The 26565-nt window shown below is 42.3% G+C and overlaps 1 protein-coding gene across 1 annotated transcript; it reads left to right on the top strand.

The window, feature by feature from the left end:
• Window positions 1–1608: 1608 nt before the first annotated feature.
• Window positions 1609–26002, top strand: galr1b (galanin receptor 1b; the record flags this gene model as incomplete). Its single annotated transcript, XM_079496328.1, has 3 exons — window positions 1609–2277; window positions 5562–5627; window positions 25679–26002. 3 exons carry the CDS (start codon window positions 1609–1611, stop codon window positions 26000–26002), a joined length of 1059 nt encoding a protein of 352 aa, XP_079352454.1.
• Window positions 26003–26565: the final 563 nt, after the last annotated feature.

Below are 26565 nucleotides of genomic sequence, written 5' to 3'. Positions count from 1 at the left end.
ATTGTGCATTACATTCACCCATTCACACACCGATGGCAGCGGAAACCATGCAAGGCACCAACTAGCACATTGGGAGCAATTAGGGGTTCAGTGTCTTGCTCAAGGACACTTCGACAGTAACTCTGGGGGAGCCCGGGTTCGAACTGGCAACCAACAGTTACCATCCAGGCACTCTACCCCTGAGCCACCGCCGCCCAAAAATGTGATGTTTGCCCCGGACCCAAAGGGAAAATAGCAGATCTACAAGCTCACAACGCTCACGCCTCGTGAGCTTGTAGATCACCCATTTTCACAACCACACTATTGTTATTGTAACACTTTCTTTTTCCTCCGGAGTAATCGAATAATCGAATCGAGTAATCGAATAATCGAATCGAACTTCCGTTGTGATTGGCCGAGCTTTGCATAACGTTTGTAGCAGCTAATTGGCTGTTGTTGGTTATGTAACCAATCTATGTTTTACAAACAGACTATTCCGGAGTAATCTAACTTCCGCTGTGATTGGCCGAGCTTTGCATAACGTTTGTAGTAGCTAATTGGCTGTTGTTGGTTACGTACCCAATCTATGTTTTACAATCGTTTATAAAGACATGAGTTCCATTGAAGGGGCAGAAAACAAACTATTCAAACGTTATAGAAGTTTTCAAATTATGGAGGGGCCTATGTAAGCGACTGCGGCAACCACACTTTGCAAATTTTCAAATAATAATAATAACAATAACAATAACAATAACAATAATAATAATAATAATAATAATAATAATAATAATAATAATAATAATAATAATTATTATTATTATTATATATTTATATTTACTATATGTCATGCCTCGTGACATCACATGACATCATCAGGGATGGAGATCCCTGATAGAGATCCCTGAGGTCATCAATATTAAGCCCATCCCTGATGTCATCAATATTGGCCAGCAACTCTATCTGACCTCAAACCCTTAGATCTCCATATATGGAGCTGACCTGTTCTGACATTCCATATGTTGATCCTTCCCCTTCGATGTCTCCCTTTTGACTGATACCTGTCCATTTAACCTCTAGAAGGGCCTGCCCCAAAGTTATTAGTGCAGCTGCGCCCGGCAGCCAGCGAAAACTAGTTCTCAACAGGCCAGAGAATTAAGGCCCATATGGAGCTGACCGGTAGTGACATTCATATGTTGATCTGACCTCATCAAACCCTGTAATGCCTATAATTAGCCTATTATTTCTTCCTGAAATTAAAAAAAATACATTTTGTTTTTAATTAATGATTGTTTTTGCTCCTTGGGGAATGTTTATGTTTATGTTTTGAAAAAATTATAATTCAAAATCAAAATGTGGGAAACAAAAAATAAAGGGACATCAAATATGTCTGCGAGTCTACAAATGTGTGTGGACCCACTGTTTGGGAAACTCGGAGCAATTGCCAGCATGGAATAAAGTGAACGACCATTGGATTCAAAAAAGGAAACTATATGTCTACACAAAATCAAAAGCACTGCATGAGCCAAACTGTCTGCGAACAACCTCTGGAGTCAGAGTCTGCCGTCTGGGAATTCAATTGGTCACCAATTTCGATGTAACACCGGTATCACCCGTCGCTGGCGAGGAGACATGCTGCAATGGAGCAACCACACGGTTGTCTGGTCAGAAATACTGGATATAAATCAGACAGATCCCGGCGCGGAGGGGGATTCTGCTGGTCCAGAGGCTGTGATAGTTCCTATTATTTTTGGACTAATATTTCTGCTGGGTGTAGCTGGAAACATTTTGGTAATGGTTGTCATCGGGAAGTTTAAGTCGGGAACGCGCGCCCGAAGTACTACAAATATCTTCATCCTAAACCTCAGCATAGCGGACCTGTCGTTCCTTCTATTTTGTGTTCCCTTTCATGCAACTATTTATTCGTTACCCGAGTGGATATTTGGAGCCTTGTTGTGTAAATTTGCCCACTATTTCGCCATGGTGAGCATGCTTGTGAGCATCTTCACACTCGTGGCCACGTCTGTGGACAGATACATCGCGGTGGTCCTTTCCAAAAAGTCCCCTAGCATCCGCAGTAGGAGGAATGCCCTGGTCGGCGTCTGCGTCATCTGGGCACTTTCTTTAATTTTTGCTGTTCCAGTGGCACAGCACCACGTTTTAACCAACCACCCCGCAGCTCCAAACAGTACATTTTGTTGGGAAAAGTGGTCTGGACCTTCAAAACAAATATATAAAGTGACAATTTTGATCATAGGCTATCTGTTACCTTTGGTTTTAATCATATGCTGCTACTCAAAGGTAAGACAAAACCAAACACACACAATCCTCATGCCGACCTTGCCGATGCTTTCATCGGTCGCAGATAGCTCTGGTCTATATACAGTAGGTCTACCTATAATACCTTTGTATTTTTTGCCTTTGCAAAGGCATTAGAGCATATGGACCAGAGCTAGGTCGCAGATAATGCTGCTAATCTGTTAAAAATGATTTTATACGAATATATGTCCTTGCTGATATATTTGCCTAGAAAATGACACAAGACGCAATTATGTTTCTTGTTTAAGTTTAAATGTGTTTATTGGCGTGTTTTGATGATTAGGACATTAGCCTGTCTACTGCTGGCTCGATTTGACCGTCTACTCTAAAGTAAAGTATGCTAAAGTTTATCTTGACCTTGACAATGTGAACGCTTTTTCATAGCGACATTTAGTTAATCTGACAACTGTTGAAATAAGTCTCTTTTAGTTTAAAGCATTAATAATTGCACGGGACGCAGGAGTCACGACCAAAGGGCGTTCATGCGCTCGTCGCAATGCGCCCCGTGCGTAAAGCACTTTGAACCTTTACCTTTCCATAGGCTGTTAACGCACGACAACGCTGACACATCATTATTGCTTTCTTTGGGCTCCAAAGTCTGGTATTAAGTTAAACACATGGAGGTTAAATATCCAGGCTATTTCTCCCAACCAAAGTGTCATGCATGGGTTAAGCTATGAAAAGACCTTGGTGGATGGTCATTTCCACTTTACATATATAAACACTAAGTTCGTGTGTGCGTGCGTGTGCGTGCGTGCGAGCGTGCGCGCGCATGCTTGCATGTGTGGGTATTGTTATTCCCAGTGTTAATTTTAATTAATTTTCATATTTAATCATGCTATTTATCATTCTGAAAATGCCAGTTATATGCATTTTATGTTTCCACTTGCCTGCTGTTCATCCAATAACAGCAGGCAAACACTCCTCTTTCACTCTTTTTTGTGCCTGATAAGCCTAGTTTATTTATTTATTTAGTTTCTTTAAAATTGTATGATGACTAGAATTTCGCCGCCCTTCGGGCGGCTCATCCTAGTTGCGTTGCAGCGCAATGGGAAGAAGGAAATTGCGAGATTTGACAGACTCCACTTCATGTTTCAGCTGTGTTTTTAAACCCAGTATTGTGCCCTTCACATGTATTAACGGATGGGTATTATTATTATTTGTTGTATTTTATTTGCACATCAAAGCAAATTAAATTAAATTAAAATAAGCACACATGAAACTGCTTTTTACTGTTTTTGTTTACTTACAATAAGTTACTGTTTTTGGAAACCAAAAGATGTTGAGAATGGAGCAGAACATACTGTAGTATATTTTTGTGGGGACCTTGACTGCATTATAGTAGGCCTACAATCTTTTGGATTGCAGTGACCCCACATTGTTTCTTCGGGAACAATATTTGTAGTTACAATGAGGGCTACATGAGCCGAAGGGAGAGAAACACGTCGCCTCTCTCCAGTCCGTGCGTATGGTGCTGCTGGTGGCTGAATAACAACGGATCGCATCGCTGACTGACATAAACGCACAGTTCCAATTCAGAGGCACTTCAATAAGAAAACTCAACTAATAATGCTTGTGTGTGTTAATCTGCCCGATGCTGACGTTAGTATATAATGTTTAGATTGTTTTCCTCTTGTACATGCGTTTGTGGGCACAGTGGCAGGGGGTGAAAAGGCGATTTGTCCCATGGTGTGCACTGCGCAACTGTGCAGTGTAAAACATGCTGAAATCAAACCACACACACACACACACACACACACACACACACACACACACAGTCACTCAGTCACAAATCCTCCACAGTGTGATTACGTGTCTGCAGTGACACTGATGCGAGGTTACAATGAGTCCGTGGTGTGGTGAGACTGGGAAAGGAATAATGCGCGGAAGAGCTTGGCATCCGACTGCGCGCGTTGTGTCGATGAGATGGGCGCGTTGGGAAATACCGCACCGAAGCACACTCGCCTATTAGTTTGCATTGCATTTGCACAGTGCGCTCAGTGCGATATTTCCGAACGTGGCCGTTGTGTGTGTGTGGGTGTGTGTGTGTGGCTGGCTGGCCTGTGTTTTGCTGCGTGGGGATCGCCATGTGAGGGGGCTAGCCAATAAGGGCCCGGTGTTGCATGTGGAGAATTGTGTAGGTTAGTGTGTGTGGTGTAGCCGAACGGGGTGGTGAGAACATGAGGGGGATGTAGCACAGCAATCGGTGACCCCTACATTAAGCTGTGTTGCTCCCAGCATGCAGTGCAAATGCGTGTTGTAGCAACCGTAGCCAATGGGAAAACAGGATGCAGTGTTGCCAGGTCCGCGAATTGTAAGCGAGTTGTAAGTAGCGTGTTGAATGGCATTTGTTCTGGGCTTGTTTTCATAGACCTGGCAACAAATTAGGCGGGGGTGTCGGTGCTTGTGGCGTGTTTGTGTTTGTTATTGATAGTGATATTGTTTGTGAGTCTGGACGGGAGGCGGCTTTAGTGGCAGTGCAATGACAATTTTTACGCGGGTGATGTTGAGTGTGGGCGTGCTGTGCGACATGAGGAGATAGCGGAGGGTCGACACGGAGGGTAAGTCTGTGACATGTTAGTGTGTTTAGTGGGTTGTTGCAGTGTGTGTTGCAGTGTGTCAGTGACGTAGTAGCTGGTGCCTTTTGTTCTGTTCCTGGGAACAGCGTTTTGGGCACACCTTTTCAATTGTATAATAGATATATGGTGCCATTCACTGAGGCAAACAACATTCATTAATTTATAGCTGTATAGTTACAGTTAATAAAATATATGATTTATAGCAATGTGTTCATCACATGGTGTTGGCAGAAAAAAGGAACCTGTCTCCCTATGTATTTAATAGGCTAGTAATTTAGTCACAAGCACTTTTTAAGTCTGTTCAGTATTGATATAATCCACAGAAAGTGTGTGTGTGTGCGTGTGTGCGTGTGCGTGTGTGTGTGCGTGCGTGCGTGCGTGCATGCATGCGTGCGTGCATGCAAACGTGCGTGTGTGTGTGCCTGCAAACGTGCGTGCGTGCGTGCGTGTGTGCGTGCCTGCAAACGTGCGTGTGTGCGTGTGTGCGTGCGTGCATGCGTGCGTGTGTGCGTGTGTGAGATATGCTTCATGATATCATATTATATACAGCCAGTTCTAAGTCTTTAAGTCTAATGGACATAAAGACATACATAAAATAAATAACCAGTAGTAGTAGTACCCAACATGTACCAGAGAGGTTAAGTGTGTGTATCTGTCTCACAAAGATGTTTTTTATTCTGCTTCCAGGTGTTGTTCCATCTTCATAAGAAGTTGAAGAAAATGTCCAAGAAATCAGAGCGCTCAAAAAGAAAGGTATGTCCTCTGTATTGTGTTCCTCAAAATGTCCCCACCTTCTCTCTTGGGATACCGGAGAACTCGCCAGTTTACCAAGTCGCCACGGCGAAAATTCTTCATCAATGTCTTCATCGTTATGCTAACATGCTGTCTTCATCAGTGTAGTATGTCAAACTCACAGATTCAGTTCATTTCCAAAGTGATCAAATTATTTTGATCACTTTGCACTTTGTGCAATTAGATGGTCAGCTAGATGATGATAAAAGGTGAGTATGTGAATACCAATGATAAGTAGGCCTACCATTTCAGAAATTGTTACCAATGAATTACATTGTTTTGGTACTTTGGTGTTTAAACTTTTAGCATTCCTACTTTCTCTAGTGTTAACTCTAAACAACTATCCTCTCTCTCTCTCTCTCTCTCTCTCTCTCTCTCTCTCTCTCTCTTCTCTCTCTCTCTCTCTCTCTCTCAATTCAATGCAATTTAAATGAAGGTGAAGTAAAACTAAAATGCACTAAATTGCGGCGAGTTGGTAAACTGGTGAGTTCTCCGGATACCTTCTCTTGTCTGTCTGGAAAGTGTGAACAGCAAAACACATGCACGCACGCACGCACGCACGCACGCACGCACGCACGCACGCACGCACGCACGCACGCACGCACGCACGCACGCACGCACGCACGCACACACACACACACACACACACACACACACACACACACACACACACACACACACACACACACACACACACACACAACTGAACTCAATTCAATTCAATGTTTTAAGTTTTGCAAGTGAAGAAGACAGAGTGCAGTAGTCCCGTTCTAACAGTCAATGGGCTTCTCCGATGCACCCGTCGATATTTCGAAAGTTGCCAAGGATGAAACACAAAATAAAGCCAAATGGCGTATTTAGCTTACATGCTGTAGACACACCTATGTATGTTGTTACCACAGCAACCAATGTTGCCAAAAAAATGAATGCAGGGCATGAATACACAATTGGAGCACTCCAAAACAACAGAACAGTCAAATATTGCATTTGAAAGGGTTTTGTCCGCAGCGTGAACACAGCCTAAGTGTCTTTGTTGCTTTTCACACATTCAGCCATTATGTTCTTCTAATGAAACATGTGAGCAGAGCAGAGCAGAGCAGACATCATAAATCTACTCGAACGTAATCGGGGATTCATGAGTCATGACAAGTCTGTTTATTCAGAGAGAATGTGAATGTAAGAGGTTATGGGGTTGTGGGTGGCAGTGATGGACTTTTACTCTACTTCATTTCAAAGACAGATTTTGTACTTTCTTTTCAACTATATTTCTAGGAAGGGAAAACATGACACTGTACTGTAGTATAATGAAACAGGGCATTTATGAAAAACTGAAAAAGTTAAAATATGAAAATAAGAGGTTTCTGCCCAACAGCAACAATATATTTTTAGCTGTTCAGTTGTGCATTTTGGCAGAAGCCTATTTGACATATTAGTGTTTCACGGCCACATCAGTTGCTTTGATCAAGTAGGCCTACTATCAAATAGTTTGGACCTTGGAACATTTATGGCATGTTAGCAGGGACATAGCCAAGGTCAAAGCCAAGCCATGGTCAAAGCCAAGCCACTGTGTCCAAAAGTGCACTAGACGCCCTAGATCAGCCAAACATTTGTTCTCACTGACCAAATAATAAGAATATAAAGTGCCCCGAAGTGGAAAAAGAGGCACTCCAATAAGGAATGCAAGACTCGCTCAGATACACATTCTTATTTATTGAGAACGCCTGACGCGTTCCTCAGAGCAGATTGGTCTTTGTGCTGAAAACAGATTTATGTTTATTGGGAATGGGACTTGATCCCTCAACCACCCCAGGGCGTTCTGCTGCCTTTCTCCTCTTAATGTTTTTTATAGATAGGCAACCCTGTTGCCAATGACTACACAGCTGACTTAAGGTGGGAGAAGAAAGTCACCATTTATGGAAATAAGGATTTCTTTATTGTACGATGAATAGGACAAAATTATGAAATAAAGAAAAGAAAAGAAAGAAACCCTAACAGTCTCAGTAGTTTATTTACCAGGACAGCCTAGAAGAGTTGTGTCCTTCGGGTACTTTTTATTCATATAGGCACAGGCAACACATGCCTACCTCATCAGAAATACAGCACAGGTGTGTCACTTATAAAGGGGACCTGGGTGAAGCATATAAAGAGGTCAGAGTAGAGAATATCTGGCTTGTTTACACGTGCGCCTAGCTATGAATATTTGCACTTTATGAATTCAATAGCAATCAGAACCCCTTTCAAAGAAGGCCTCAGCTATGCAAAGATCATAGGTAATTCATAGTGTTACACTCGATTGGTTTGAACCGACCAAAATTGCAAATTGTCATCGTACTCACTACTCACGACACTAGTGGGGCTGGAAGGGAAAAAGGGGATTGGGGTGGGGGTGCCCGGTAGCTCTGACAGTTGCTGCTTGTCAGTGATGAAGAGCATAATTTAAATCCGACAACCATCAATTCATGTCTCACGGGACATGTGAGACATGAATTGATGGTTGTCAGTCGCTCTGACTGTGGTTTCCAGTCTGTCTACTCATCAAATAAAGCAAAATATACCCTGGCTAAGTGCCAGTGACTATTGAAATATGTCCCCAAAGGCCCAAACTTCAGTTAAACAGTTTTGTGATCTCAGTGATGTATTGATCCACATGACGTCACAGGGACCCTAAAAAGTTTAGACGGAATAAATAAAATAGAAATATGCAATTCTGGGAAATCACGAGCCACAAGCAATCCGCTGGGAAATGAATTCCGTCTTGAATTCTTCATGTATTTGTTTGTGGGAAAGCCATTTGCACATTGTAATTCATGGGTTTATAGGTTTATACTAGAAAGTTCTGTTCTTGATTAATTCTTCCTTATTGTGATGTCACTCCTGTCTGATTGATATTGTCCAATCAGAAAAGGGACAGAAATTTTACTTTGGGGGTTACAGAAAAGGTTACAAAAAACGTCCATTGAACTCAATGAACAAAAAAGGTTACAAAAAAATCCTTTATAGCTGGCATAAAAGTTTGTGGGCCTAGAACAATAGTGTAATTCTGGCAAAAGTGTGGTTGTACAGTATGATGATATATGATGATGATGAATTGACCCACATGACGTCAAAAGGTTTATATGGAATAAAGTCGGGCAATTACTATAGTTTGGTTGCCTATACTGCAACCACAACAATAAACTGGAATTCTGGAGAATGGCAAGTGTGGTTGCAATTTTCCCCCGAGCAGCTCACAAAATACAGTATGATGATGTTGTATTGACCCACACGATGTCACAAAAATCTTATACAGAATAAAGTCGGGCAATTACTACAGTCTGGTTGCTTGTTGGACTATACGCACCTTGGACAATGGAATTAGGTCATCCTCAGACGAGTCTTCCATTGTCCATTGCTTCCAGTAATTCCATAATTTAGCAACAAACAGTCCTGTATGAAGAAACTTCCCTTGAAGACAAACATTGATTGAAGGTGTGTGTGAGATGCTTGGTCAGGCAGTACTGTACATCTGAATGGAATTCCAAAGAGTTCATTCCATGCTGCTGTCATAGTGGAGCACAATGTGTACGTTTTTGGAGGAGAGGAAATTGTCCCCGACTCCCCGGTTACAACTGGAAGTAAGAGGAAAATGTAGAAGCACTGCAACATGCTTTATGCCTTGATGTCGACACCCACAGATGGTTCAAGGCCAAGGTTTCTGGAACTGTTACCAAGGTGAGGTACCGCCACTCAGCATGTGTCTTTGGGAAGGTCATGTACAGGGCCGGATTAACACCTCTGAGGGTCCCTGGGCACTGAATCTGGAAGGACACTCTACACATGCACGTGCAAATCTTTGTGCGCGTGCGCAAAATCTGGACAGTGGGGCATTTTGGCTCGGTTTTATGCTGTTTATTTGCCTATTCCCGGCCGCCTACTCCGACCCCAGAGTCAGGCAGTAACAAGCACATTATTTTCATTTGACCCACATAGTAAGCACATGGGCATCCCCAGCAAATGGTTGTTTTTACCTTTTTTGTCGAGCCACCTGACGCTATGCATGCAGAATGAAAACAAAGAAATGCTGGATGGTAGACATCACGTCTTTTATCACCTCTCCACCTGACCTCACACAGCCCAGTAGGCCCACCCACCTTGAACAGCCAGTCTAGTGCATTGTTGCTTCTTTTTGAGGGGCGCTAGCCCCTCCTATATACAGGTTTAATGTTTGTGTTTAGTTCAATGTTTGTTTTAAAAACGCCATTGACAATGAAGAGAAAATTCACGTCATCTTGTCCCTAACACAAACATTAAATGCCATTAACAATAAAGATAATTTAATGTTTGTTTTGACACCGTTTGTTTTACATCATCATTACATTAGACTTTAATATATTAGAGTTAGATTAATAGAGGTTACACAAAAACATACCTGTATGTATTAAGTTTGAGTCGTCGAAAAAAATAGTGGTCTCTTATTGGCTCCTCGATGTTGTAAGATGTTAAGAGCGCCCCTCACTTCACACAGGTGTGATTTTATTTATTTATTAGTGGGTGGTTGTTTTAGATCATTCTGATTAGTGGGGAATTCTTTTGTGGAGCTAAAAAAAATTAAAAATCTTTTTTTTAGGGCCCCCTGGTGCCCAAGGGCCCCTGGGAACGTGCCCAAAGTGCCCATATGGTAGATCCGGCCCTGGTCATGTACATCCATGGAGGATGTCAATCTTTTAGGCCTATGGACCTACAAAATGCACACCACCAACATGGTCTGGACTTTAATGAACACTAGAGGCACTCCACCAGCTGTTTCATCAAGTAACTCCGCCACCATCATCGGGACAAAGATGTTTGTATTTGGGGGCTGGGAGTATAAGTATACCTACTGCAACAACATGAGAGTGTTTGACACAGAGACCAACTTCTGTCTGAACATGCCTTGCAGCCTTCAGCACAGCTTCTTCCATGCAGGACGCGGGGTCATTCAGCCTTTATCTCTAATAGAGAGCTGTACATATTTGGTGGCTACCGGGTCTGGGACTTAAATGATCTGTGGAAATTCAACCTAGAGACTTTCTCCTGGAAGAAGGGGGGAAGGCCCAGGTGGGATGAATAGCATGTGCTGTTGCATGGGGGGAGACCTTTTCATTCTCTTTAGAGCATATAACCTATATGTATAGCCCTAAAGGGCGAGTTTGCGTGCACGCATCCGCCTGGGTGACGGCAGACTGCTGGGCGAGCTCTGGTGCTTTGGCATGGGGGGGAGGGGGGTCAGATCAGCATGGAATGAATTCTGGACTGGCGTCATGTGGAGCATGTCTTGAGTGTACACTACAGGGTTTGATGAGGTCAGATCAATGTATGGAATGTCAGAACAGGTCAGCTCCATATATGGAGATCTAAGGGTGGCAGCGGGGGCAGTGTCTTGAGTGTACAGCAGTGGCCCTTGGAATAAATTTCAGAGAGAAAGTTACAGCGATATATAAAGTGCTAGATTATCATAATGACAGTAATCCTAAATTATATTCTATCATATTCAAGGGCTTTTGGAGAGAAATTAGACAGACTCCTGCAGTGTGTGTGTGTGTGTGTGTGTGTGTGTGTGTGTGTGTGTGTGTGTGTGTGTGTGTGTGTGTGTGTGTGTGTGTATATTTTCAGCTAGTGCTCGTTGACGCTCGTTCTGTCAAATAAATACCGTAGGTCTATTCTAAAGTATAGCATATACTGTACTTGTATAGACATATATCACCCTGTGCTCATACTGTGCACAAATGTGTACCGCCTGATGATGTGTGTGCGTGTGTGTGCATGTGTATTATAGAGACACACGGTGACTACAAATTTCACGCCCCCAAATGAGACAGCTGCCAATGCAATCCCTATGAGAGGCATCATAAAATACCCTAATTTCACTGGTTCATTACTGAGGCTATAGCGTTTTTTTTTGTGTTCTAATAAAGTGTCCCATATGTTTGATTTGTCCTTTTCAATGTCACATAACTGCCATCTCAATATACATCCTACAATGTACTATAATATACTCCATCAGTTTGTGAAAAGTGCTAGCATTGTAAATCTCAAGTCAAAGTGGTCACACGGTATGTCACGGTTGCATCCCTTGAGGTTTTCAGTACCCAGATATATTTGTTGTATTTCGTTTTATATGCTACTGTATGTATTTGTTGAAAATGATCTAAACAGCATCTTGCAAGACTATTATTACAAGTAAGACGCGCGAACGCGGGAAGTGAACGCAGCTCGTAAATTGCAATAACAACAATTAGAATAAATGACGTACTTTTTAAGGTTTTTTTTTAGTTCTGTTTTTTATTTTTTATAACTTTTTTAAGTTACGTTTTTTTTTTTTTTTTGTGCGTGTGTACATTTTCTTTACATTTTTTTAAAGTTTTTTCTTTTTAAGTTTTTAAGTTTTGTTTTTTTAAGTTAAGTTTTTTTAAGTTAAGTGTGTGTGTGTGTGTGTGTGTGTGTGTGTGTGTGTGTGTGTCTCTGTGTGTGTGTGTGTGTGTTTTGTGTGTGATACAGCTCCAAATATGACAGACACACACAGACAGACACACAGACAGACAGTTTAGGCCAGCTTCTATAGTTAGTGCTCACTGCGTTCGCAAATACTCATCTGGAGAATTCACTAGGTAGTTGAAAATGTCAGGATGTCACTCCTCCATTTAGCTGGGTTATTTTCCCATGCAACTATTCAGCAAAGTTAATTATACAAGTTGACAGCTGTAAAACACACCGTCGGAGCTCCGCGGTAGGTAGAACATACATAGTAAGCCTGTGACATGTTCAAAATATAGACATGAATAACAAAGTCAATCGGGATCGGGATGTATATTGAGAATTCCACTCTTCAAAGTCAGCGCTCGTAGCCTCGTAAAGGCAGTGACGTCCCTTAAAAGTCTGCCGTCTCCCCTCTGCTCCGTTAACATTATGGGTAACTCATTCAAGTGGTAAATTAAATATGAAATGCATCCTCTATTGAGAAAACAACAATATATGTTGACAAAGACACTTCAAACATTTGGAAACATATTTTTATTCAAATCAATATAGTCTTCAGTTCATTTCATATTATTTTAAAAGTAGGCTAACTACAATAAAGAAGAGGATCCAATGCACTCTGTTCCAGTGAGGTGAAGAAAAGCCTTTTTATTTGGCAAAGAACATTACAAAAAAGGAGAACCAACGCGTTTCGGAACTCAGCCTTCGTCAGGGTCCCATAGTTATGACATGCAGCAGGACGTCATTATATAGCGACCATCATGATTGAAAACACTTGACAGCAATCAGTGTCGCTGTCAGTCTAATACATGTCAGCACAATAAATGTTAGAACATCAATGTCCGCACATTATACATCATAACAGTTAGGTCCATATTGTTTCAGATACAAGGGTATAGAAACGACTGGGAGGTTTTGTAAGAAAATACAATAAATAAAAATAAAAAATCACACCTGTGTGAACTGAGTGGTGCAGTGACGTCACACACTAACCATAGCAACCATGCTCATCTGTACGTGGTACCACGTACAGGTACACAGGTACACGTACAGGTACACGGGTACAGACAAAGCTGGTTGTTGGAGTGGTTTGCACCACTCAAAAAATAAAATAAAAAGATAGAATCCCCAAAACAAATACCAGAAAAAGGTTGTGAACAGTGTGTGAGGAGGAGGAAACCTTTAGAGAAAAGGGGAAAAATCAATGTAGTCATTTAGACCAGGGAAGTTCGTAGCTTTCAGGGTGACAATCCAGAACGTTTCTCTCTGCAGCAACTGCTTTAATCTATCACCGCCTCTCACAGTTTTAGGGATGATTTCTATAGCAATGATTTTTAAAGAGCTTGGGTTGGCATGATGAGCCTCTTTGTAATGTACCACCATGGGATAATCAGGGTTTTCAGTCCGTATTGCATACTTTTGTTCTGCTTGTCTATCTTTTAGTCTGCGCTTAGTTCGTCCTATATAGAAGCAACCACAGTCACATTCTAATCTATAGACAACAAAAGTAGTGTTGCAGTTGGCCTCTAATCTGATTAGAGGCTTTGTCTAATTCTGACTGAAGACATCCTCAAAGCTCTTTGTCTTAATTACGTTGGAGCAGTGGTTACAGTTACCACACTTGAAATTGCCCTCTGGATAGTTGTGCTCATACTGTGCACAAATGTATTAGCCTACAATCCCTACATAGATTTTGTGTTTGAACACAAAATGCATTTGTAGAATCCAAAAAAAGTCGCACTTCGCACGCACGCTGTGCGGCCCTCCACACACAATCATTCTACAGTTGTGGCCCCCGACCTAATCTAGTTGAATACCCCTGCTGTAAATTCTCCACAAGGCCCTGGCCAATGGATTTAATAATGCCAACTAAGTAAGTCTCCACTTCATTGATACGTTTCGACATGTTGTGTTAATCCCGTCTCGCTGTCACTAACTTTTTGTTTAGACTAATGACTAACCGCAAAGCTACCGTTGTGAACTTGTGGAACAGCAGAATTTGCGCTGCCACTGTTCTCAAATCCCGGGGGCAGTCCGCTCTCTAGTTTATATAACGCTATGAGTGTTCTCTTCTCTACTCTCATGCACCTCCCTGCATGTGTTTTGAATAATGACATCTCCCCATATAGCCAAATAACACCATCAGGAAAATGTGGAACACACATTTATTATTAATATGCATATTAACCGTAAAGCCGATAAGCATATTCGGATATTTCATAACGGTTGGCTAACCGGCTATCCGGTTAACTGTTGACATCCCTATTCTCCGTCATCTATTTTTCAGTGATTACGCTAGAGGGCGCTCTTTGAATGATGCTATGACTTCCATAGAAGACTACACCAGGAAGTCATGTGATAAAAAATATATACAGCCCATCCACAACAACGTTAAATGATTTATAAAAATGCTTCTATTATCTATCTATCTGATTTATTTTCCCAGATTGCGTTTTTGGTGAAAACAACTATCTGCCCATTGTTTTGTTTTTATTTTTATTATAATTTTTTTACCATGGTCCAGTAGCAAATAAAATTGCGGGTCGCGGGCCACGTGGGCCCCACCCCTAGAAACAACTATGCCAGCTGTTTAGTACAGTCAAACCAAGCTTATACAAATCGGGTCCCATCCAACCAACCAATACTGGGGTGCAGAGTAGAGACAAATATTCATTATTCACCTCCAAAAATCCAAGAGAGGTGTGCCACGGTCCGGTCGTGGACCGCGGTCCGCCTGTTGAGGACCACTGATGTAGGCTAATACATTTGTGCACAGTATGAGCACAGGGTGATTATGTCTATACAAGTATATGCTATACCTTAGAATAGACCTATTTGACAGAACGAGCGTCAACGAGCACTAGCTGAAAATACAAACACACACACACACACACACACACACACACACACACACACACACACACACACACACTGCAGGAGTCTGTCTAATTTCTCTCCAAAAGCCCTTGAATATGATAGAATATAATTTAGGATTACTGTCATTATGATAATCTAGCACTTTATATATCGCACACATCATACCTGTAACTTTCTCTCTTAAAAACAAATATTCCAAGGGCCACTAGGGGGCAGTCCGCGGGCCGCATTTGGGCTGCCAGTTGAATAGCCCTGCAGTAGGCTGACAGGAAATGGGGAGAGAGATGGGGAAGTGAAATGCAGTAAAGGCCGTCGGGATCGGGAGTCGAACCCGCGGCACACTGCCAGACTGGATTACCAGCCAAGGTGCCTGGACCGCTGAGCCACGGCCCAGGCCTTGTTTCTCTAGCGTGACATCCTTTGTTTTCATCTGCGTTGAAAAAGAAAATCAGTGGATCTCGAAAGATGAGTAAAAATGCTGGCAGTGAAGCAGGTTAATAATTACCTGGCAGTTAATAATGTGGCCTCAGTCATAAATGTGAGAGAGATGTACTGTAGCTCTACTTAACTACTATATCATCAATAATGATAACTAATAATGATATCATCAATAATGATAACTAATAATGATAATAACTACTATATCATCAATCATCAAAGTACCCCTTGGGTACAGACAGAAAGACCTTGCACATCTTTTCATGTTTTCTATAATTTGGCCCCCTCTGAAAAATGTTTGGACACCCTTGTGTAGTTAGTAGATTATAGTAATTGCCTGACTTTATTATTTATTTATTCCATATACACTTTTTGGGGTCCCTGTGACCATCACACATCATTATTATCATCATACTGTACTTATGCAAGACTTAAAGCTTGAAATTGTCGGTGCAACCACACTCTGCTACCAGTAGGGTCACATTCAGGGTCACATCATGTTTGTATTGTGTCTTGAGCACCACATACCACTTTTGTAGCAGAGATCAGCGGTTCTGGACAACCGGATGATGGGGATCTCCTATCATGCCTATACAGTATAATATGGATGGGCATATCGCTCATATCGTCAGTTCTGGACAACCGCATATCCAATCCAACCAACGTGCCGAGTTTGTAGTGGATTTGCCCCAGATTACAGCCTGGTTGGTCTGCTGGGAATGTGCGCCTCTGAGAAAGTCCAGCCTTTATAACCCTGTGGGCTGAACCGTTATATGGCAGCTAAATAATCACTGCAAGTGGCAAGGTCCATCTGGTTTATGGAAGTAGGCTATAAAGGAACCAACTTCCCATGTTAAACATGAACAAAACACAGAGACCAACCAAAACATGGTTGATGCAATAGTTTGGTAGTTTAGTTTGCTACAAACCACAGCAGATGAACCCCAGTTCTCCGCTTGGGAAGCAAATTGATAAATTGTGTAATTAACCCCTTTATTTATTAGGGGGACATTGTAATGCAGGACATTGTAATGGTTCTGTGTAAATCTGAATGAAGTTGGAGAACGGATGACATACTTTCACAAACTTGGTGGGAATGATTAGTTGGCTGCCATAAAGAGGTTATTAACTTTGTTGTGAAATCAAGGTCAGGATCAAAATCGAAATTGGAAGAGCAGATTTTCATAGTGTCTGGGTGGGTATACAGTAATTATTAGGCAGCACCAAAGAGACCATTACATTTTGGTCAAAAATACTAAAGGTCAAAGTCACAATTATGGTAAAGGTCAAATTCGAACAGGGGCCAGTTGTCATCGGTTGCCCCAACCAAACGTAACCACGGATGATTTTAGCAATAATGCACGTGACCTGTGAAGGTCCACACGACTGTGGCTAAGGAAAATAAATGGAAAATGTCACAGATATGGAAATGAACACGCTGACACGCTTATTTATTTTTGCTTGCTGTCATAATAACGCTCTCCTCCAGCACTTCTACTGCAGTGTGAAACATCAAGCATCGAGCAGGAAATTCTTTATACCGGTACATTGACTTTACATTTGACCATTATAAAATGGTTAATTATATTCATTCATTTCATTTAGAGAAAAGGAGTTACTCCTGTTTACTCCAACTGGTAAAGATGTTTCTGGCATGCACAAACAAAGCAATTCAATCCTAATTGCTCTTCTAAATCCTTTAGACCCATTATTGACCTTAAACCAACCTTGAAACGTACCTTAGTTACGTCACCATCAGCCAATAAGGGACCACCAATCTTACCCCGACATACATACATACATACATACATACATACATACATACATACATACATACATACATACATACATACATACATACATACATACATACATACATACATACATACGCGCGCGCGCACGCACGCACGCACGCACGCCGATTACAGTACTTGCGTGCTCTGCTAAGTAACAAGTAATGCTATGCTATGAACACCTGCAAATGAACACCTGCAAATCCGTCGACCCATCAGTCAGTCACGCCTCCATATACTGTATGGTTGTCAGTCCATCACGCCTCGTGACATCACGTCTCATACTGTATGGTTGTCAGTCCATCACGCCTCGTGACATCACGTCTCATATGGTTGTCAGTCCATCACGCCTCGTGACATCACGTCTCATATGGTTGTCAGTCCATCACGCCTCGTGACATCACGTCTCATATGGTTGTCAGTCCATCACGCCTCGTGACATCACGTCTCATACTGTATGGTTGTCAGTCCATCACGCCTCGTGACATCACGTCTCATACTGTATGGTTGTCAGTCCATCACGCCTCGTGACATCACGTCTCATATGGTTGTCAGTCCATCACGCCTCGTGACATCACGTCTCATATGGTTGTCAGTCCATCACGCCTCGTGACATCACGTCTCATATGGTTGTCAGTCCATCACGCCTCGTGACATCACGTCTCATATGGTTGTCAGTCCATCACGCCTCGTGACATCATGTCTCATATGGTTGTCAGTCCATCACGCCTCGTGACATCACGCCTCGTCACACGTCACGCCACCATATATGGCCATCAGTCCATCACGCCTCGTGACACGCCATGTCTCATATGGTCGTCTCCATATATGAAGATCACGATAGCTATAAGACTGGATCATCACATACAGTAGATCTGCATATATGGAGCCGGCCAGCAACTCTACATCTAACCTCAAACCCTTACATCTCCATATGGAGCTGACCTGTTCTGACATTCCATATGTTGATCCTACCCCACTCGTCCTTCCTCTTCGATGTCTCCCTTTTGACTGATACCTGTCGATTCAAACTCTAGAACTAGAGTTCTCAACAGTAAGCCCTGGCCCTACCTGGGCCCTCATCAAACCTGTACACTCAAGACACTGCCCCCGCTGCCACCCTTAGATCTCCACAGCCAGACTAGACAGACTGATTAAGCGAGCAGGCAAGGTGACACGGACCAAGCCTGACTCTGTGGCAGTGATGGCAGAGAAGAGGACTCTGGCCAAGACACTAGCCATCCTGGACGATGTCAGTCACCCACTGCACACAGCACTTTACTCTCAGAAGAGCAAATTCAGTAACAGGTTTCTATCCCAGACATGCAGCACAGATAGACTTAAGAATTCCTTTATCCCAAGGGCCATTAGACTATATAATGAATCAATGGGGGCCGTGGGGGGGAGACGAGGAGGGAGGGGGTTGGTCAGTTGATGTTTTTGCTTTGCTTTTGTTTGGTGCTGTACTTTTTAACTATTTGCTATTGCCTTTTTCTACTGTTTCTATGATGTAATGTACTTTTATATGTTCATCATGCTCTTTTTATTCTGTATGTATGTTTTTACACTGGAGCTGTTGGACAAAACAAAATTCCTTCGGGATCAGTATCTATCTATCTATCTATCTATCTATATGGAGCTGAATTGTTCTGACATTCCATATGTTGATCTGACCTCATCAAACCCTGTACACTCAAGACACGTTTTCCCCACAAATCTCATTGCCGATAATAGCAGATCTCCAACCTCTGGAGTTGCGTGTGAGCTTGTATCTGCCCAGGATAGCGATGCTAGGGTTGATGTGGTTAAAACAATGCAAGAGTTCAACATCAAGCGGACTTTAAGGAATAAACAAGTTTCCCTTTTATTTCACCTGCCGGCATCACAGCATGACCACCTCCTGACTGAGGGACTTCCAATCCGGCCCTAGACCTTCTGCTCCCAGTTTCCTCTCTCTCTGCACCAGTGGTTCCCAAACAGTGGGAGGGGACCCGTTTGTGGGTCACGGACAAATTGTTATGGGTCACAACTCGAGTAAAAAATAAATAAATAAAAAGGTCTAAGGTGCTGACGATGATCGTTGCTCTGTGAGCGGTCTGTTGTCATGGCTCCTTCACGGCCCCCAGTGGGTCTTAAATAGCTATGGAGAGAGAAACTAGAGGAGGATGTTGGAGGAGGTAAAGCAGAACAGTGTTCTGCTTTACCTCCTCCAACAGTGGCTGTGATAAGTAGAGGCTGTGATAAGTAGAGGTAGGTCAGAGGTAGGTCAATGAACGGGACAGCTTCGGGATTCGGGAAAGTTGATTAATTAGTCTCTTCATTTTTCAGTTCAAGTGGTAAAGTTAACGTGGGCATGTGTCCATCTTTATGATTATGGTTGTTGTCTTTCACTGGCATGCGACTTCACTCACCTGTCACCTTTACTCCATTCCCAGCTCTTTTGAAAGAGTCTCTGTGGTTCTGATTATTTTCAAAACTCAACTTTACCAGGTGACTGTAGTCTGCAGCGCTAAAACGGTTCACAGTCAGCAACACCGGGGCAAATATGTCTGTAGTCTGTACTAACGTGCAGCCAGACGAGCCAGCCAGTAAGCAGCCCAGTTTAAACACACTCTTTCCGGCGGGCGTTGTGAAGGGCCCTTCACAATATAGCGTCTCCCTTTATGAACTATATTTTACACTGGTTACTATTAGTCACGGTAACTTAACAGCGTGCGTTTGTTCATGGGAGAGAGAGCCAGAGAAAGAGAGAGAGAGAGAGTACTCCTACTACGGTAGGAGCGGCCGCCGGGCCCTCTCCCGCCGCAGGCGGGAGAGGGCTGCTTTCCCTGCTTCCCCTATATCGCCACCCCTGAGGCAGGTGTAGTGGACGGTGAGTGGCTGTGGAGTGCGATCTGTACTCATGAACTTGCGTTGATTACAACCATATATATATATATATATATATATATATATATATATCGCCTACAACAACTTCCGGAGGCCCTGTTCATGACGTAATATGATTTTCTTTTTTTTTCTTCTTTTTTTTATCACTGGCCTGCATGTGTGATGTGTCTTATCGGACTTCAAAGCATGAACAGCAGCCATATAGCACAGCCAAGTAGAAGCAAACACAAAAGCATCTTTTTTTTTTAACTTTGTCTTGAAATTACCGGTATAACTGATTATAACTGGCATGCAGGCAGCATGATGCAAAGGCACCTTAATTAAACGGGAAGTTGATTATAATAGGCCTAGGTTGTTTGAGAAAGTTGATTAAAGCATTTGTGATGAATGATTATCATTGTTCAGTTTCCTCAGAGCTACAACGTTAATGTGCATGTGTCCACGGTCCACCTTTAAGATTTTACCCAGGTTATTACAGTAACAGGAAATAGGTGTAAGTTAACTTACAGTAACAGCATGGGAGAGAGCATGCAAGTAACCGAGTTGACAAGAGAGACAGGGCGAGAGAGAGGGGGCGAGAGAGAGGGGGCGAGAGAGAGAGGGTGAGAGAGAGGGGGTGAGAGAGAGGGGGCGAGAGAGAGAGGGTGAGAGAGAGGGGGTGAGAGAGAGGGGGCGACAGAGAGGGTGCCTCTTGGGGAGCTTGTGTCCGTAGTGTACGAAAACGGGTATTTAGGGAGAGCTTGTTTTGCATCAACAAGGGCCCCTGTTTCAATTGAGACAAATGAAACATAGTAAAGGCCGCCTGTATATATATATATATATATATATATATATACCTTTGCATAACGTTTGTGCCACATGAGCCAATATAAGTGGCAGCGAGGAGGAGGAGCAGAGGAAGGGGGGAGAGGAAAGGATGGCCACCTTTCTCTATACCAAATTGTCTGTGCATGTGTGAGAGAGAGAGAGAGAGAGAGAGACAAGGCAACTCAAAGACAAGGCAAAAAGGGCTTTTTATGCCATCAAGTGTTCAATTCAAATCCAAATTCCAATTAGGACAGCCTCAGTGCAGCTACACTATCACCCAGAAGATTAGACCTAACCAAATTATAACTAAAGAAAAAGATAAATACATCACATATTTGAATGAACTCACATAATCACACCACAAACTAGAAACATATTTGGCCTTAAACAGACAATATACTGTGGCAGACTACCTAACCACAGTAACTGATAAAAACCTGAGAAAGACTAACTGACAATGTACAGACTGAGTGATCATAGTCTGGCAATAGAGAAGGGCAGACACAGACAATTTACAGTAGCCTATGCAATGTTTTATTTTCTGCACCACCTGCTTTATTTTATTTTAATTTATTTTTTAATTTCATTGATATTATGTTATGATGTTGTTTGTCATATTTGTGATTGTGCTTTGGCAACACTTGCCGATAAAGCCTGTTGAATTGGAGAGAGAGAGAGAGAGAGAGAGAGAGAGAGAGAGAGAGCATACATATCCTGAATATTGCTGTCTGCCTCAGTGCTCCCTAGTCAACTAAATTCTGGAAACCTCTAAAAATGAACTACATGCTGCAGAAAAACCACAAGGAAGCCATTCTCGAGTTTATAATCTGAGAACCATATCTGACCTTAATCCCAAAGCCATGCCCCTCCACTTTACACTCCTCTGAATTGAAGGGACATCTGGTTCGTCAGGTGGACAGTGTGAAAAGTTTCACAGCCCGTCAATTCTTTACCAACCAGTGAATATTCGTCATAAAACCTGGGGGGGGGGGGGGGCAGTGTTTGGCAGTGTTTTGCCGTGAAATCCGCTAAAAAACGTGGAAAATCTGCGTAATTATGCGCAAACTTTTTCGCGCTTTGTGCTCGCAGATAGCCCCCAAATATGTCCCCCCCAGTTATAAAATGCTATCTGCGCCCCTGGTGTGCGTGCAGTTGTTGTGCGTGCCTCCCAGGTGTGCCAATGGAGTCTGCCTTCCGTAGAGCGTGTCTCTTCCTTCTTTAAGAAGTCCTTACCACCAACTCGGAACCAGCACACTGCAAAACAAAGCAGACACACTCACATGCCCTGACAAAGGCTGCAGGGCCGTCAAGTTCAAGTTTTGCCATCTTCTGAAGATAAAAGAGTACACTATCCTAAATGCCATGACCTTTCCCAGAATATCATTAAGCCCTCGCATCTCAGTCAGAACACGTAATGGACCAGAACCAAGCAAGGCAGGTTGACATTTTCTCAAAAAAGATGCATTTACAACCTCTGTAAACTGTGTGGTTCAATACACAGAGGTGTGTACTGTGTGAAACCATGTACACAGGTCTCAGATAAAGTTTGGATTAATGTAATTCAGAAAAAAAGTTTACTGTTGCACATCCATGAGACGTCTCACACTAACACAACATCACAAAGGATCTGATTAGAACAGTCTGTATATACACGCTGGAAGAAAAGGAAGTCCACACCTTCTATTGTGTCAAAACATTAAAAAAACACTTACTTATAACAGAAATGAACAAGTCCCACATATTTGTCAGAAAGATGTGTTGAAGGTTATGACAGTAGCTACTGTAAATTAGAAAAATAATTAATACATGGACAGCTTTATCCAAAGATCCAAACGCCTAGACTCTGCGGTGTGGACAGAGTCAATTTGATACACCCTGGCAAGGGTTGCCAAGGGTGGTTAAATATGCCAAGAGAATGCTGTGTCTTAATTAGAGACACACCTGATGAAGGCTCAATAGGACAGATGCAATAAGATAAGCCTCACTAAAGAGCCATTTGACAATCATTTGATTACAGAAAGCCACCTGGGCTACAAATAGCTATCAGCCATCGACCGTGACATCAGTGCCCAATGAGCTACAAAGGAAATGGAACCTCTAACCACAAGATTATTACTGTCATGCTCTACATACAACATCACTGTTTCCCAAACAGTGTCGGTACCCATTTGTGGGTCACGGACCAATTTTTATCGACTCGAGTAGAAATTCCATTTTCTTTTCCTACATTTTAAAACAAACAAACAATCAAATCTAAGAAATGCCATAAATCAAAATAAAAATAGATACAAAATAAAAATATCTGCTATTATACACTGACACGAAGGTAGACAGGAACGCCCACAAACGTCACATCAGGTTTTAGCCTGGGGTAAAGAAAATGGTCTTCCCCATAGGGTTATAATAGCGTACGATCCTTTGGATCACTTTCAGAGCGATTTTTTGGATGATAGAAATATTGACAACCAAGAAAAATCCATCAGAAGGACATCTGGAACGCAATCTTTCAGTCGCCGTTGGAAAGTTGACTAATTATTAAGTATATGCGACGATTTAGCCATGGTTCACATTGCACTGGTCTGTCATGGCGGAACTTCAACCTGTTTTACGCACTTTTCCTATTTACAACGTAAACGTCGACATACATGTTCAGATTTAAAATATAAAGTGCTCGCCCCAGAGCCACGGATGTTACAATCCTCCTCGGGTGGGTAGAAGTTTTAATCCGATCGGTGGCCATTTTATCAGAGTTATAACTCTCATGACTCTCATGGCCTGTTCAATCTCATGCCATCAGCGAAAAAAGATACACGCAATGTTTTACAAACTTGCTTATGATTCTTGATGACTATTTTTATGTAATTGAGATAATACCATAATATGGTATTATCTCAATTACATAAAAAGAACAACATATTATGTTGTTCTTGCTTACTGTAAATCGCTCTGGATTAAGAGCTTTGGTAAATGCCTAAATTATAAATTGTAAATTGAGGCATAGTGAGCTTGTAAATCGCTTATTTTCACGACAATCAGGCTTTGCACAGCTATGACTTTAAATAGCGAGCATGTGTGTCTCTCTCTCTCCCATGCTGTGTGATGCCGAGTGCGGTGCAGTGGCTTTATGCTCTCTCTCTCCCATGCTGTGTGATGCCGAGTGCGGTGCAGTGGCTTTATGCTCTCAACGTGCTGTCTCTCTCCCATGCTGTGTGATGCCGAGTGCGGTACAGTGGCTTTATGCTCTCAACGTGCAGGATAGTGTGGAGCCACTGCAGAGCACACAGTGTAACTATGATCATACTTTTTTACTTGATTGTATAATGGAACTTTCAGATCATGCACACTTTAGTGCTGATAAATTATAGTGTACAGGATATTTGTGTTTTTTTTCCTCTTTCTCTGTCACGCACAAACTGAGTATAGGACCCAAGGCATGCAAGAGAAGTTGCACAGGAACTTTACTCACAAAATAATAACTAATACAACTTAGATATACACATCACAGGGCGGAAACGGCAGCGTAATAACTCCCTCACAGGGAAAACATGCAGGGAGAGAAGTTCGGAACACAACATAAGATGACAATCAAGCACTGAACAAACACAAGGCAGTCCGTTAAATAAGGACGGTGGCAATTAGTTCTGGGCACAGAGTGTGACATTCTCTCTTTTCTAAAGAGATCATTTATTTATAGATCATTGTCACTTTGGAATAACCTGCCTCGAAATCTGTTGCATTTACAGTAAATTAACGTTTAAAAAGCAGCTAAAATTCCATTTGAAGTGTTTTGTGGTTTGGTTTTGTGGGGTTCTTTTCGCTCTCGCGTAATTTCAGCAATTTCTATTTGCTTTTATCCAAACTATTGTGTGTTGAATACTGACTTTTTAACAATTTTGTATTTGTAATTGTACTTGTTTGTACCGGTATGTTTATTCTTATGTGGACCCCAGGAAGACTAGCTGGTTGCTATGGCACCAGCTAATGGGGATCCTTAATAAAAATCTAATCAAATTCTTTCTTTCTATACAGTATATGTATACAGGTACAGTCAAGGTTTGGGATTAATGTGTTGACCATGTAAAAGACATGCCTTGTGTGGCTTGGTCTTGTAGATGGCCACTTTACTGTGCTTAGCTCTTTTACTGTGATGGGACTTAAACCTGTGTGGGCCCCTGTGGGCTGTTGTATACTAGGTTCGGACTCGCCAAATAATAAAGCTGACATCATATAGAATCCCCAACCCTCTTAACCTTCCAACTGTCTGCCTGGTAATTACCTTGCTGTTGCTGATACAGTCCAAGAGTACATGGTTAACATAAAAGTTTAAAACCTTGTTTTAAGTCTAATATCATAAACGGTCCTCTCATTTCTCAGTGAGTTGTTTGTTTTTGTTAAATTATAATTATGATGGCTGGGTAATTATCATTAAACCGTAACTCTGTTGACGTTAATTTCCACACCAAGATTCACATGGATGATGCCATCAATTGTCATACTTAATTAAAGTTGGTGCAGTTTTACTCTGGCAAACTTTGTTGATTGCAATCAGGAAACTGGATTGATAATGAGGATTAAATCCACCTCTCATTATTTCTTCTCTTCTCTTCTCTTCTCTTCTCTTCTCTTCTCTTCTCTTCTCTTCTCTTCTCTTCTCTTCTCTTCTCTTCTCTTCTCTTCTCTTCTCTTCTCTTCTCTTCTCTTCTCTCACTCCAGACAGCCCAGACGGTGCTGCTGGTGGTGACAGCCTTTCTCATATGTTGGATGCCGTACCACATCATTGCAATGTGGGTGGAGTTTGGCAACTTCCCCCTAAATGACGCCTCCTTCGCCTTCCGCATCATGGCCCACATCCTGTCCTACGGCAACTCCTGCATCAACCCCATCCTCTATGCCTTCCACTCCGAGAATTTCCGCAAAGCCTGCCGCCAGGTCTGTGGATGTCACCTGTATCCTCCACCCCCCACGGAGAAGATGGCACGCCGTATGGACCGTATGGAAAGTACAACATCGACCATTCGCTCCACCACTGCTATTTGAAAGGGAGGCAGCAATAAGCGACACAAGAGAGCACCAAAAATAACTCATTAATCTCTTGTGAGGCTGTGTGTGCCATTGGCGACAAACCAATTCACAGATTTGAGCCAGCTGATTTATGATATACATGTAGTTGCAGGGATACATAAGGTGGCACACAGCAAGGTGCAACTTGGTTGGTTGCTGATGGACAATTACTATTCTTTTTTTAAATAAATTTAGAGTAGCCAATTATTTGTACCCCTATTTATTTTTTATCCCAATTTGTGCCCCAATTTTTACCCCTTTGTGCCGTTAATCACTGCTATTGTACCCTGGCTATCTACTTGTGAGGAGCCCCCACTGGGAGGACGTAGCTACTCCATTCTCCTACTCCTCCCGTTCATCACTGACCGGCTCCGCTCCAGCCTATAGTGCAGCCAGTGACATAGACTGCCTGGACCGGCTGCCCTCTCTTGAACACGGCCAGTGTTAGTTTAGATCAGTGGTTTTCAACCCGCATTAGCCTCGCAGACCCCAAGCATTGAATATTTTGTTGTCGTTGGATACGATTTTGTCCACAATTC

This window comes from Electrona antarctica (genome assembly GCF_951216825.1).
Source record: "Electrona antarctica genome assembly, chromosome: 3".
NCBI lineage: Eukaryota > Metazoa > Chordata > Actinopteri > Myctophiformes > Myctophidae > Electrona > Electrona antarctica.
The sequence above is the reverse complement of the archived record's forward strand: the minus strand, read 5'-3'. Positions and strand labels throughout refer to the sequence as shown.